This window comes from Aptenodytes forsteri, unplaced genomic scaffold (assembly GCF_000699145.1).
Source record: "Aptenodytes forsteri isolate BGI_AS27 unplaced genomic scaffold, ASM69914v1 Scaffold171, whole genome shotgun sequence".
Lineage (NCBI taxonomy): Eukaryota > Metazoa > Chordata > Aves > Sphenisciformes > Spheniscidae > Aptenodytes > Aptenodytes forsteri.
The window spans coordinates 3109737-3124722 of NW_008794211.1; the positions used below are offsets into that span (position 1 = coordinate 3109737).

The 14986-nt window shown below is 37.9% G+C and overlaps 1 protein-coding gene across 2 annotated transcripts in view; it reads left to right on the forward strand.

Moving 5' to 3' along the window:
- The window catches only part of LIN28B (lin-28 homolog B), a 91191-nt gene that overhangs the window by 7164 nt on the left and 69041 nt on the right, over window positions 1-14986 (forward strand). For both annotated transcript variants that reach the window (XM_019473556.1, XM_009285033.1), the window contains exon 2: window positions 26-213. In XM_019473556.1, the coding sequence (XP_019329101.1) occupies window positions 26-213 (188 nt within the window). The remainder of the gene's footprint in view (window positions 1-25; window positions 214-14986) is intronic.

Sequence of the window (14986 nt, forward strand, 5' to 3'; positions counted from 1 at the left end):
CCCCCCGCCTTTCCCTCTTCCTCAGCAGGGGCGAGTAAAGGTGGAGACGAGCCCGGGAAGTTGCCGGAGCAGGAAGAAGAGGAGGAATCCCAGGTTTTGCACGGAACCGGCCATTGCAAATGGTTCAATGTGAGAATGGGATTCGGGTTCATCTCCATGAGCAACCGAGAGGGAAGCCCCTTGGAGTCTCCAGTTGATGTCTTTGTACACCAAGTAAGACCCATTTTTGTCTTCCATCTCAGCCTGCCACATTTGGTTGAGCTCAGTGGGACTCCGGTTTCATGTGAAGAGAAGTAACCTATTTTTCCTAGGTATTTAGGTACATCTGTAATTAAAAAGTTGTCTTAGGTAGTGGTTTTGTTGGCAGCATACAATTTGAGTAAATAAGGTCGTTAGATTGTGCATAGTCTCTGTGGCCGGAGATTCGTGCAAAGGGATAATGTTGTTTCTTCGTATCTTCCTCCTTGGTTAGAAACTTCTCCTGTGCTTTTTATTTATTTTCAAATGCCACGCTTTTCTTTTCAACAAGGTTTATCATTTGTCACCAGACTGATCGGGAGCAGATATGCCTTTCCTTGGAAACTGATTAAAATTAAGCTCGGAAAAGGATAAAGAAATGTCGGTTTTTTTTTAAGTAAAATTTTAATACAATTCTGCCGTTTTCATTCAGATAACATTTGAATACAATTTTAAACACTTTTCTTGTGAACCTCGAATTGCTTTTTAAAAGCTCATCTGAGATTAGTTAGTGAAATTAAGACATAATTATAGTGTTATTTTGCAGTAATTCAGACCTGAGAGCGTCCCTATGGTGATACACTGAAGCGTGCATGTGGTTTGGTTGGTTGATTTTTAAATATTCCTTCCTAGAAAAAAAAATATAACGATTAAGGAATCGGACCAAAAGCAGCGTCTCTGTAAGGCTGTTCGGGAGAGAAGGGGCGTGTGGCCGTTGTTTTTATTTTTAAGCACAGCAGCGTGAACGGTGTTCATATTTTGAACGTGGAAGCTGGTATGAATGCCTTCACGCAAAGGAGTTTCAGATGCAAGATACGTACGAAATGATAAAGTTACGGGAACTTTTCCCAAGGTCTGTAGCGTGGTTTGTGAAGAAGGAGCATGTGTAGACCTTCCCTGGCCCTTCCGTTAGTCTCCAGTTGCAACAACGCTATTTTGAATTTCACCCGTCTTCTCTGTGATCGGAGAACAGAAGAGCGCTATCAGGTAAAGAGACCATTTTGGGTTTGGCTAGGGCCATGTTAGGAAGGGAAAAAGGCATCTTAACTTTTTACGTGGTTGTCCATTTTCTATGACGTTTGCAATGACGGTGCAGGGGGGTGTTCCATGATTATATAGTGATTCCCTTTTAATGTTCCATCTGATGGCCCGGCCATATTTTGTGGTAACTTTCAGCAGGCTTTTTCAAAGAATACACCTCTCATTCGGCTAATAAAAAAGTGACTGAAACTTAGAAAGAGTGCTGCTGCTGTGGCATGTTGCCTTGCTCTGTGCGGCGGTGGAGTGGATTTCTCATCTTGCTGCTTTACGTACCCTATGCCTAAGGACCTGCACATCAGTATTAGCTGTTTGCATTTGGAATTAATGTACGAAGTGTAGAATCCAATAGTGAGCTTATTAAATTCTTACACTTCCTGCTTTGTACTGGCATATGAGGTGCCCCCCTCTTTGCTGCTGCTTTTTCTTTTTAGAACTGAATGAATGAAATACTTATCAAAGAAGGAGCAGTCTTTCCCCTGTTTTTCCCCCTTTCTTCCCTTCTTTGTACCTTTTTAAGTCGTGAAATTGCTCTTTACAGTTCTATAAATTTACTTTATAGATAAAAAAACCCTTTTTCTTAATCTAATTTTGTGTTAATACGTGTCATTCTTTTTGCTTCTCAAATAATAGAAGGCAAACATTTGAAGCATAGCAGTGTTGTTAATAAAAAAACGCATTTGGAAACAAAGATATTCTTAGAGCTGTGGAAATAGAGAAGTGTTGAACTGCATGATAACGTGATACATTTAAGTAATACTAGACAAGGTGTGCTGTTATGTAATGGAAAGTAATCATAGAAAATAATAAAAAAGTATGTGGTAAATTTGGAAGTCGCTATTCAGTTGTGTCCCCCTAAAGGAGGGGACAAGAAGGAAATGTTAAACATGTTTGTTTACACTTTAATAATCTACAATTTATCGATATCCTTAGGTTTCTAAGACATATCACAGTGTAAAATGCAGTGAAAAATAGCATGTTTCATTGCACATAAACTGTGTGCCTCAGTCATTTTGAGTATTACTTAGATATGTGTCTTACTGAGTGAATTTGTTAGTATTCTGCAGTGGATTGCTCTTACAACAAAGAAAATATGTTTCTCGCCTTTTTCTTTCTGATGAAATCTAGGATATACATAAACTTCATGGTGACCTGAATCTTCCTTCCATCAGTCAAAAGTAGAATTTTTCTGTTTAATGTAATGGGGAGAAGCAGTATCTATTTTGTTTCAGAGTACATTTTAGATAATTTATATTGCTATATAGAATGCTTTGTGTTAGCTGACTAGCTGACCAGTGGTAACAGTAGCAGCCAGAGCATAAAAATATCTTTAAATCAGTAATGTTATTTAACAGTGCTGCTTATACAGCAGGGTCTGTTGCCTGAACAGTGATTGGACCCTATTCCTATTAGTTTTGTTAATTTGAAAACTTTGGTCATGTGAAAAGGCCTTTTCAAGGGAAAGATGTTAGTTTACTAACCTGTTGAAACAAAATATTGCTGTTCAAAACTGCTTTGAAAACACTTCATCATTTATTTAAGTGTGTGCACATAGTGTTGCGTGCATTCACTTGTTCTGCAATGTTTGTAGCTACTACTATCATTTTATGGAATCAGACAGTCTAAGCAGAGGAAAGAAGCTTCTATCTTACTTAGTCCAAGTCCTGTCAAAGCTAGCTTGAACCCTGCAACAGTATTTTTACTGCCTTATCTTACCTTTTCTTGGTGAAGTTATGCCCAGTTTATGAGATCTTCCTAAGAGCAAAAACTTCCTGGATGTCGAGTCAAAATTCCTGTAATAGTTTAAGCCCATTATACCTAGACTTTTGAGCTTGCAATAAATAATTTTGCTTTCTTCTTGGAGTTCCCCCTTGGTTGTGTGTAGATTATAGCCATGTTTTTCTAAAGTCAGTGCTTCACTAATTGTATATATTGATATATTTTTAGAGGACGATGCTTTTGTTTGGACTTCTCTACCCCTTCACCCAATGAAAGTTCTGTTCATGAAACAGCTGCAGTATTGAGTTTTTAACTCTACCTTTTAAGTCCTTCCTTCGGCACTAATCATTTTGATTGACCTTCTCTGAACTACCTTCAGGTTGTTGTTACCCTTCTGGTAATGAGGTACCTAGAGCTAGATGCATTATTTAAGGTAGAAACACATCAGCCATTATGTATGTGCATCTCTGTGTGTGTGCAACGTAAATAGGGTACACTTAAAAACTTCTACGCTCTTGTCCTTTTTTAGCTTTATTCTGATACAGCTTGTATCTTTAAGTCATGTGTTTGAGTCATTCAGTGTCATATAAAAATTACAACTCCTAAAAACTTTAATTTTTCGAAGACAAGCCATGTCCAATGCAGCAATGTGCCTAGTCCACTGTGTTTCTTTTACAAAAAAATGAATAGTAGCAATGTTAGTCCTGTGTAATTCTGTTAAATCCAAGGAATGTGCACCTTACTGAATTTGGCTCAGTATCATCATTTACACTTCTAATAGGTTAGCATGGAATGAATAATATAGCTTGCTTCTCTTCTATGATATGAATTCTGCACATAGTTATGTATGAACAGCTCTTGTTAAATTTTAGAAAAAGATGGTATTTGTCAAAGGGTAAAACAGACTGGAGAGGTGAAGTGAGTGAAACCTTTTGTGATGCCCATGAAAAAAGGTCTTCATTGCTAAGAAGAGCTCAAGCTTTTATAAAATCAGAGAAAAGGATGATGTTTGTTAAAATTTTTTTGCATGTTCAAAATTGTCTACACAACTTAGATACGTACAACTTTTTTGGATGCTGGCAGTTAAGGCAAAAATGCTGCAGATTCTTCTTCGCACACATTTTGTATGGACTATGTTAGAAACATGTCTATTTTCCTCTGCTTAGCATGAAGCCCAGATCTTAAAGATGATAATGAAGGGTAGGGTGCTGGACGTAGACGCAATTAAATACTTGTTTGTGAATATCAAGGGTTATAATTTTACATTCTGTTTCTGAGTAATGGATGAGATGGATTGTTCAGTTTAGAAGATGTTTGTTGGGACCTGGCTCTGTAGTCCAAAATTCTTACTGTGTTAAGGGATTGATACAGGATTTCTGAACTGGGACCTTAAACATGATCCTTCTTTGGGATCCTCCTTTATGAGATGGGGAGAGGAAGGAAGGGAGGAGCAGCATGCAGGAGTTGGTGTATTTTGTTTTCTTATTAAAAGGAACATTGTTGGTTTGAAATTTTTCACTTTCATCTGAACTTTCTTACTGTTGCTGCAAGTTACTGTTATTACAAGATTTGATAAAAATGGAAGAGAGCCTTTTTTCTTTCATTGAGTCCTTCTGCACTGTGCTGTCATTTGAATATTATAAATTTTGCTCTTATTGTTGCAAGTACCAATAACAAACAGAGGGAAAATTCCTGAGACTATTCAGGATGATATACTATGATTGTAAACAGAAGAATAAATGGAAAATTAGACATGTAAGCAGCATCTGAAAAGTCGTCTCCCTTAATTTGACCAACCATCCTTTTTGATGATGAATCAGATGCCTATTCTTTAAATTCCCAGTATTTTAGCCACAGTTGAACTACTTTTTCTAAGATGAAGTTTGGCATGGCATGATACACTGAATGCTGACTTTCTAATATTGTGACACATGATCCTGTGCTTTTGCAAGGATGCATTCATTCATCTAGCACACCTTTTCCATTTCTGCGTTATTAGGAGCCTGTAAAAAGCTATTTAATTGCTCAGGATAACTGGAAGTTCTGGGCAAGGAAGTGGGATCAATATTACATTGCTCCTTATTGTTAAACATGACATAGCAATGCCCCTTTGAAGTACAGAAGTCTCCATGCAGAGTATGCTGTTACAAACTTGTCATCTTTGACTTCTGCTAGGGACCAGGCAAGCCCAGTCCTAATCAAAACAAAAGTGGCTAGCAGGATTTAGAGAGGGAAGCTGAGGAAGGAAGCGAAAGGGGAGTAAACGTGTGTCTGCAGTGAGCATGTGTATCAGAGATCCGGCAGAGATCAGACCTACACTAAAGATGTGGGTGTCAACGTCTGCTCAGCAGCCTCAACGCGTGTAGAATCTGTAATGGGTAACTGTTGGAGATCCGGAGCCAAGCTTTGGCACTCACCAGCTGTGTTGGAGCATACAGAGAAAATTGACTTTAAATTTTGGGGACCGTGGATTTGTGGTGTGGAGCGGTACAGCCTTGTTAGGGTTGGTTATTTATTTATTTATTTATTTAGGCTACTGAATTTTTTAAATTATTATTTATTTATTTTGGCTACTAATTGGGCACAGTCCTACATTTCAAGTTTTACCTATGGACGCATAGCTGGCAAAATACTTCACTGAGAGCTTGATCATTTAAGATGGTTGTCTGAAGAAACTTGTCATTTGGTATTTAAGTTATGGAGCCACCACCTGTGGAAATACCTTCCAGATTTCATCTATTTACATCTAAACCCAACATTATAGTCCACTTTTATCGATAGACATATGTAGTATTTAAGTGAATAGCAAGTCCCGTTAAACCTAAATGGTGTTGAATCAGATCAGATTTTGCTGAAGAAGTTTAAACATTAAATGTTGACAAGCAAAAATCACAAGCGGCCCAAAGACAGAGGCCTGCAATGGGACTGTTTTGCCTTAAGAGAGATTTCCCTCTTTGGCAGAGCAGTAAGTACACCCTTTCCAGAGTGTGCTATCCTCCTTTTCTCCAAGACTGAGGAAGTTGTGCACAGGGGTTGGGATACTGGAAGGAAGAGGATATTTTGTCTGGGGCACAAACATAAGATATCAAAGCAGATATATGAACCGAAGCTAAAAGGAAATGAATTGTCAAATTGGGAAAAATGTTGTTATTGTTGCTTGTCCTGGTTTGCGACTACATTACTGAGGTAGTAAGTGTATCTAGACCCATCCAGAGTTTTGTTTTAGACTCTTTACAAAGTATACTCCCATGTAAATATTGTTTAATGCATCTTCCTGATGTAACCCATCTCAGTAAAGCCCTGTCATCTTTCCCCACGAATTATTAACAGAAGCAAAATTAGGCCCATCAGTTTCTACAAAGGTGTACAAAAGTGACCGTAAAGGTATAATTTAAGTAAGATCCTAGGAACCTAGGAACTGGAGGGTAAAGACTGTTTATGATGTTTCTTAAATGAACACGAAGAAATAAGGACATACTGTTTACATTTTTCATTCCCTGTATTTAAGGGTGCTTTTTTTCCCCCTTTTTGTTAAATCAGCTGAAAATTATCATGACTGATAGAAAGGTATTTTGTGATACTTAGCTCTTTCTAAGGGAGAGTACTCAGGACAGGTCTAGACTAGCTTTTGCTTGCTGGATATCACTGGTGAAAGCAGTGAATCCTTAAATTGCTTTTATATCAGCAGAGTATCAGTAAACACCTCTGCATGGAAGGTGAGGAAGTGCTTCTGATTGCTCGAGCATATTTAGTTGGAGAAATTGGTGTCCCGGCCTTTCCTCAGATTATTCTGGCTGTCCCTGACTTAAAATGGGGGGTTAACTCCTTGGGAGATGGCTAGAGGGAATTCCAGATCCCCACTCCAGAGATGGCTCAGCTGCTTGCGGAGCAGCTGTGGAAACTGCTGCAAGTTTTACAGTCCGCTGTATTAAGGAAAACTGGCACTGATTTTCATTTTTTTCCTAACATGCAAAGCTGTAACATGCAGCAGGTCAGCAGCTGCTCCGCAAGCAGCTGAGTTGGCTTTGCAGTAGCAGTGTGGTGAACAGGTGGAGGTTGAAACTCCTACAGCCACCCTTCTTAGTGGGAGTCCTATGGCCGAGATTCTACTTTTACATTTGGCAGCAGTGCTGCTGCTTAAGTAAGCTTCAAGAGCTTTTATAGCACTCTCCCTGTTGGGCTAGCGTAAGTGCTTGTGAAGCTGCATGGCAAACCCAGCTGGGGAAGCTTTAGTTTTCATATCTGATTTTTATCATTTTTCATATCAGAGAAACCCCACAATCCCCACAAATAAGGGTGGGTAGTGTTGGCACCATGGAAGCGCGGCCAAGGATGCAAACAAGCAGCTGCCAGGGTGAGGTGAAGGTATAGGAGGAAAGAGAGCTGGAAGCTACTGTTGCAGAAATGTGAATGAAACTGCAGTCTCCTCTGGTGCAAAATAGAATACTGGTGTAACCTTCAGCTGGGGATGGAGAGACAACGAAAGTGTTTTCACAAAAAGAAAGACTTTTCAAGAAAAAAGGCACTTGTGGGTATTGGAATGAGTACAAGCATCTGAGCTCTCCTTGGAAGTGGAATGTTTCAGGAATCTTTTTTTGGGTCACACTTCAGTTCAATCTTGTACGTTTCTACTTTTTTCTTTTTTCTTGTTTTATTGATAACAATTAAGCTGTGGCATTGAAATATATTGAATTGCAGTTTTAAAACAGTGCTATTTGTAAAACAAAACCAAAAAAATTAGGAGGAAATTTTCAATTCATGACAATAATGTGTATTTCTTACTTCTACAGAACAGAAGTAAGTATATTTACAGGGCATGTTCATAATAATTTGGATATATCTTTTTAGCAGATAGGTGAGAGCTTAGTGAAATTAGTTGATAATCTGAAAAGTATCGCCCCCTAATTATTCCATATGTATAACTTTGAAAATTAAATACATCAATACATTTGAAAAGCTATTTGTCTGAGAGTATGTAGAATATCCTTGTTCTGTTATCAGTGCAGGAGCCAAGAAAACCACACAGATACTTTCTATTCCAAAGTTCTAATCTAGTGCTAGAATTACATTTTTTGGAAGGAGGGAGGCTGAGAGGTTTGGTTTGGTTTTGTGAGCATCATAGGTTAGTATTTTCACCTGTTAAAATTGTTTAGTGAATGCATGTGTAATCAATATTTGGAGTGTATGAATTTGTCTACAAAATAGAAGTAAAATTCCATGACTACTACAGATCTTATGATGCTCTGTTAGAAAACACTAATGTTGTTATTACATTCGTAAATGTGTACTTCTCATGAACATAGCTGATAGTGGCTTTCCCATCAAAGATAATCTGTTCCCAGAGAGGCCCTCTTCTAATTAGTCATGGTAATTTATAGGTACGCAGCATTGAGGGATTTTTTTTTTTCTAGATTGCTTTTATTGTAGTGCCACTTGAGGCTAATTTAACATTTGTGTTACAACTTTCTTTGTTTATGGTCATATAAATACATGCACCAAAATAATCCTGAGGCTGAAACTGAGAGTAAAAGTGGTAGCCCTTATGTCCTTTAAGTAGACTAGAATAAGCATGAACTTGTATTTTTTCAAAGTACAGGTGTGCTTAAAATCTCTTAATAGTGCACGTGTGCTATAATTTTAAAAATGCTTTATTTCATTTTACAGCTGTGTTTTGCAAGCTAGTAATCAAAATCTTGGTCGGTTTTATGGGCTATTTGTAATAATACAATCTTAGTGGAAATACAGGGTTTTAAAAAGCCTCTGCTGACCATGTGTAGTAATTTCTGTATATTCTTAGATTCATTATATTGGAAATACAAGAAATACGTAGAAGTTTTAATCTAGAATGTACCTAATAGACCCAAGCTGACTATTGTAGACTGTTGATTAGACCCCCAGCTACTCCCTGTATTTAACAGATATATATATATTGCTATCTTACCCTGTTCAATTACCTGGCCTAAGACGGGTAGATTGCACATTTTGGGAATTAGCCACTGTTGGCACTAAAGTGGAATAAGATCAAAGAATTATTCACAAACCTGTTTGCTACCCTCTCCCCCAGATATTAAAAACAATAGTACATCAGGTGAATGGAAACTTGAGAATTATTTCAACAGTAAACAAAAACTTATCCTTAACATAATGAAACCATGACATCCTTTCTTTTCTTGTGGATATTACAGACCTGATGGGCCAAATTCTGCTCAATCTTCTCATGTAAAGTGGTCCCACTGACCTGTGAAACTCGTTCAATAAACTGGACGGCATTAGGAGTGGATTTTAAGTCTGCTATATGAATGTTCTTACTGGAAGTACGTGGTTCACGTCCTTTTGTTTTTGTAAGTGTGCTTTTTGTGCTCAAAAACTTGAAGGCCGTATTGTGATCTGATTTGTTCCCTGTACAGTACCTAAAATGTAGAGTAGTAGACTAGGGTTTGGGTCAGTGCTGCTTAATTAAAGTTAACTTAAAATGATACAACTTAACATGATGTGTATGCATGAAGTTGACATTTATGTAACTTGTATATACTTTTCACAATATGCTACTTTTTTTGTACTGTGAATGTATAATATTTAATGTCTTACCTAAATTCACCTGACCACTAATCCGCTAGGCTGCTTTGATGCAAAGCTCTCGGGCTGATAATGTTGTGGGTTTTTTCATCTTCCTGTTGAAAAATTGCTCGGTCCCAAATCATTCCCTCACAGGAGGAAAGAGCAGTAGAAGCATGTGAAATGCTCCCAGTGTGAAAAAGACCCCTCACCTTAGGTACGCGGGCAGGTTCTGTTGAAGGGGAATGAAGTTCACCCTTGCAGTGAAAGCGCCTTGGGATCTTGAACAGCTATTCAGTAATCTAGAGACAGTTGGGGCCACCTGTACAGACAGGGCCTTTGATTTCTGGCAGGGGTAATAGGATGCGGTAGGTATCGGGAAAACTTCTGAAAAACTTTGTAACTACAGTATTGTGTATCTGCATTCACAAGGGGAAGGATGGGAATCCTCCTGCTAGAGTTCATCACGATCTGCCTTTTTCCCAGGCCCCTATGTTAGGGATGTAGAGATGCTACCCAGATATGAGGGGGAGCACTGACTTTATGGGGAAGGGCAAGTAGCTGAACCCTGTCCAGACAGGAGGAGGTGGACAGTTCACAGATTTGGAGGCATAAAATGGTCCTCAGAAAGTTTCCATTTCGCCACAGTGCTTAATAGCTCTTCAACAGTGATTAAATTCTCATTTGGCTGTGCCAAACCTGCTTTGTCTGCTTCATTGTTTGGTTTTGGGGGTTTTTGTGAGTGTGTGCTAATTAAAAAAAAGCATGTTACATTTGTAACAGCTGTTTTACATGAATCAAAATCACATTTGTTTAATGTTTTCATGTAGCATGTTTTGCAAAAACTGTTTAATGGATGGGAAATGTAGGGTAGAAGTTAACCCTGTAAGTAATGCATGGTCTCTTGTATAGGGGTCTCTGTGGCTATAGCGTGCATGCTGGTTTTAACTAACAGGACATTCAGCAGGGCATCCTGTTCATTGTGTGTGATTCTGGTTTAGAAACTATTGCAAACTAGAAACAAAGATAAAAGTAAAATAATTTTTTAAAGTGTTTTTAATTGGCTTCAGGAATTAGTGATAATTGTTAAGGATAGACATTACTTGTAAGGTGATTGATCTGGGTGTGAAGCAGATGCATGAATAAACAATGTCAGAAATGAAGAGTTTCTTTATAGAGAACTTTGCATGTCACCGTGGACTTTAAAGGACCAGTCACAAGGGGAGGACTGTGGGATTGAACTGTAGATGATAAGAGAGCAAAAGATTTTAAAGGTGCGTTGTCAAAATGAAAACCATATTCAAGATTTTCAGGCAGAAATATAGTACATCTGAAGATAAAATCTTTGCTTAGACTAATTGGAATAGGATTTTGTTAGCGTTAATTCATGCTTTTGCAAACACTTAATGCAGCAGTAAATAACACATCTTTCACTAAGGAGTGCTTCATTCTCCTGGATGATAGTCTATTATCTACACTAAGAAAGTAGGCTATCAGAGTCTCCTCTTAGCAATGCCTTCTTTTCCTCAAGAATTAAAAAAAATCTACTAAACATTCTAAAACCTGATCTATCAGATTTGAAAATGTTTAAAATTATTTGAATTCAAAACATTCTGGTTGAGAAGGTTCCTTTACATTTGATCTATGCCTACGTTGTCTTCAGGAGGAAGTAGCAAAGACGTTTGTAAAAAATTAAAATGCATTTTCCATTTTATATAATGTCTTCGCATTTAATGACTACATAACATTTTTGCAAGACAGCAAATACTTTTCAAAATTAATCTGCAGTCTGCTTTGAGCAACAAAATCTCTTTATGTTTAATAATTTAATTGGTGGATTCAGTTTCCCCAAAGAATTTTTACATTCATCTTCATTAATTTAATTTCATTAAGCAGTTACATATTTTTTAAAATGGCAGATTATTTTATTTTTGTAATATAGTAGTTTCTTTTTTACTGACAATTATTGATAGTTTATTGGAAAGTGATAGCCCATTCCATGCTTATGTGGGTTTATTGTTAATCTTCTTCACACAGATAGTACTTCTTCCTTGGATGATCATTTCTTTAACTGTTGACAACTGTAAATGGACCAAGATTAGACTGTTAAAATGGCTACAGTTGAAGCACTATCCTTTTGCCAAAGATTAATTATTTTTAGTGTTCATTATTTGATAGTATAATCAATGTTTAACATTTTCTATGATCTACATAGTAATATGGGGGGGGGTTAATGGGAATCAGTAATTGTTTTTAATTATATATAAAGCAATACTATGCTTTTATAATTGTAATTTGTTTTCCTTGTATCCATACGTAATTTAGTATTTATTCCTTATTAATAGTATGTCCGTTACAAGGGAGCTCAACCAGCACTGACCACAATAGCTGTCATGAAATGCACCTATAGTATATTATATTCTCTTGAGAAGTATTGGGGTAATTGGCATAAAATGGTTGATTTTGTTATTATATTTCTGGTTTTAGAATGATGAATATAATTGATTTGTTAAATTCTTAAAAACTGGTAAAACTTAGCTTAGTTTCTGTTTTCTGCCTCCATTTGACATGCATTTTATATGTATATTTTAGCTACACTTCAAGGACCAAATGTTATTAAGAGATGAAATGTTGAGCCAGGTGAAATCAGTGAAATAGTCATCAAGAAGTTTCAATAGGTATGCATAATTTCCCTCAAGGATATTTTTCTGAAGGTTTCATTTGGGAGCTTAGATACTTAGAAAAGTTTGATTAGATAAATGTAAGGGGTGTTTGTGTGTATAAACTATCATTCAGTGTACTTGTTTTTACTATGTTTGTGAGTGCTTCACAACCTTTAAAATGCCCCCAAAACTAATTATATAACAGTATTATTTGTATGAACTTACCATCTATGAATGTTCATCTAAATTTCTTGCCACGCATTCAGCTGTACCATGTACCTTAAGAGAAATGTGACTCCTCTTTATTTACATCTTATGTGGCCGAAAATACTCCATTGGCTTCCTTTGTTCATTTTCACCGGGGTCGTCATTAGTTTAAGTGTAGCTTTGCCATTTTGTGAACAAGTTTGAAATTCCTGGCATTTCAGGTCTGAAAGAGGGCTAACTTGGCAGATAATTATTTACTGATAATATGTAAGAGAATAAAAATGTGTTCCAATCTATGGCTTTCTCCACGTAAGTGAACATGTAGAAAGTTTAGTATGGGGTTTTTTGTTGTTTAATTCCAACGGTTTAACCAAGTTAATCTGAGTTTGTATATCTCGCTAGCACATTGGTCTTCTGGGCACACTCGCATGTCATTGCCAATTATTTTAAGATGACGGACAAAAAAATTATTTCCTTTTATTAAATCTGTATGGAAGTAAATTATCAAAAAATAAGGGTACATGCTAAATATATGTGAAAGATAGTAATCCTTGCTTCCTTTAAAAAATGGTTTGTTGAAAAATACTGATTACATTATTGTAATATAATTTTGACACATTTACTAGACAAAATATTTTCTTGCCAAAAACAGATTTTCAGACTTTGAAATGTCCAGTTTCCATGAACTTGACTAATTTTATAAAGAGCTTTCTGATAACAATGTAGCTACTAAAATGTTACCGTTAAAAAGCTACATTCAAGCATTGAGAAATTAAGTTAGCAAAATTAATTTAAATATTATGCAAAAAAACCCACAATGAAATATTAATTATGAAGTAATACAAGATCTCTTAAATACTTGCATACAAGCCTTGTTTTCATCTTCTACAGTGTTCATGCCTATTTCAGGAAATATGTTTAACAACGTAGGTTGGTTTGGATTCTGCTGCATAAAGGAATGGCAGAGACCGATGCTAATTGTCACTGTGGTTTTTATATTAGTCAGTCCCCTTCTGGATCAGTGCATTGCAAATCCATATAATTAGCATCTAGAAGGGGCCAAAAGTAAAGATTCCAGGTCTTCATTTTTCCGCTGGCCGACAAGATTTGCCAGTCGGCTGTTGACTTCTTTGCTGTGCTACAGTTGGCGTGGATGGAGGAAAACCTCTGGTCTTGCAAAGAATGAGCTATGATTTTTCTTCCATAGGTGTATTTATTGTATGTTCAGTTGGTAATATTCACATAGTGCAGGTTGCTTCTAATATAAAAGTTGTCTCAGACTGCTCTGGTAATGAAGGGACTGCAGGATAAATGCTGTTAGTACCTCTTCATTTAAAACATGCAAGAATGGAATCACTGCAAAATTTTTTGTTGTTCTTCTTATGCCTATTTTTATCGAAGATCATCGCTGTGAACATAAACAGCAGCAAATCATTACCACTGCAGTGAACAATACATCTGAAATCCTGTTCTCGGTTACAAATTTATAAAATGTAGATTAATTGATTGGCTGATGTAAAGACAGATGATTCAGTTCTGCTCTTCATGCCAGTGGCAAAACAGGCAGGAAGACTGAGGGGTTTTGTATTTTTAACGTAGCGGTATAAACCCGTAACCGGTTTTAACGCTTAGCTTAAAGAATTTAGGTAGATGAATTTAGGTAGGCAATCAGGTATTTGAAAGTGAAGTATATCGCTGTTTTGGGGTTGCTTATTTTTTTTTCAGCAGGCCAGGGCCCTGGGAGCGCGGTAAGCCCGACGGCGCTGGGTTTGATGGCCGCGCCGAGGAGCCGCCGCGCAGGCGGGAGCCTCCTTAACGGCGGCCTGCCCCCCTCGGCCGGAGCGGGAGGAATTTGCACCCTCCCGGCTCAGGTTGCAGGCCCTCCGATCAAACCGGGGAAGCCAGGGTCAGGGCTATTCACTGCCTATCGCTTCCTTGGGCCATTTATAACCCGGTCCTCCCCTGGTAGTTAACTACGGCCCAAAGAAGTGATTGATGCGCAAGATTCAAAGATGTTCGGTTTATTACTTTCTTAATATGGTTTAAATTGTTTTTTAAAAGAAAAGTTAATTTAGCACACGGTGCAGAACGGGAGGTGCTGGTTAGTGTCTTTGAGAATCGAAAAACCGTAGATCAAAAATAGCTATCTGAGGGTCTGACTTGTTCGAGGGGGCAGTACTTCTGAAGTTAATGGATTTAACTTATCAGCAGTAAAACACGTACTTGCCATCCGCTGGAAGCGCTAGCGCAGTGCCGTGGGGATGATCACCGTCTCCCAGGCTGGAGGACCAACTGGCCATCAGCCACAGAGCAAACTAATCTACGGCAAACGCAAATTAAGGAACGGGCAAATAAACAGCAGCGCGTTCGTGCATACTTCCATTTTTCCCGGAGGTTTGCTACTATTTATGCCGGCGCTTAGCGCCATGGTAGCATGCGTTTATACGGGGCGCTTTTGAAGACGTAAACACTTTTAAACTGAGCCGGGGTTAAAGCCAGCACCCAACGCTTTGTTCTTATCTCGGCATCCCACGCAGGGGGCCCGGCCCGGCCCGGCCCGGCCCGGC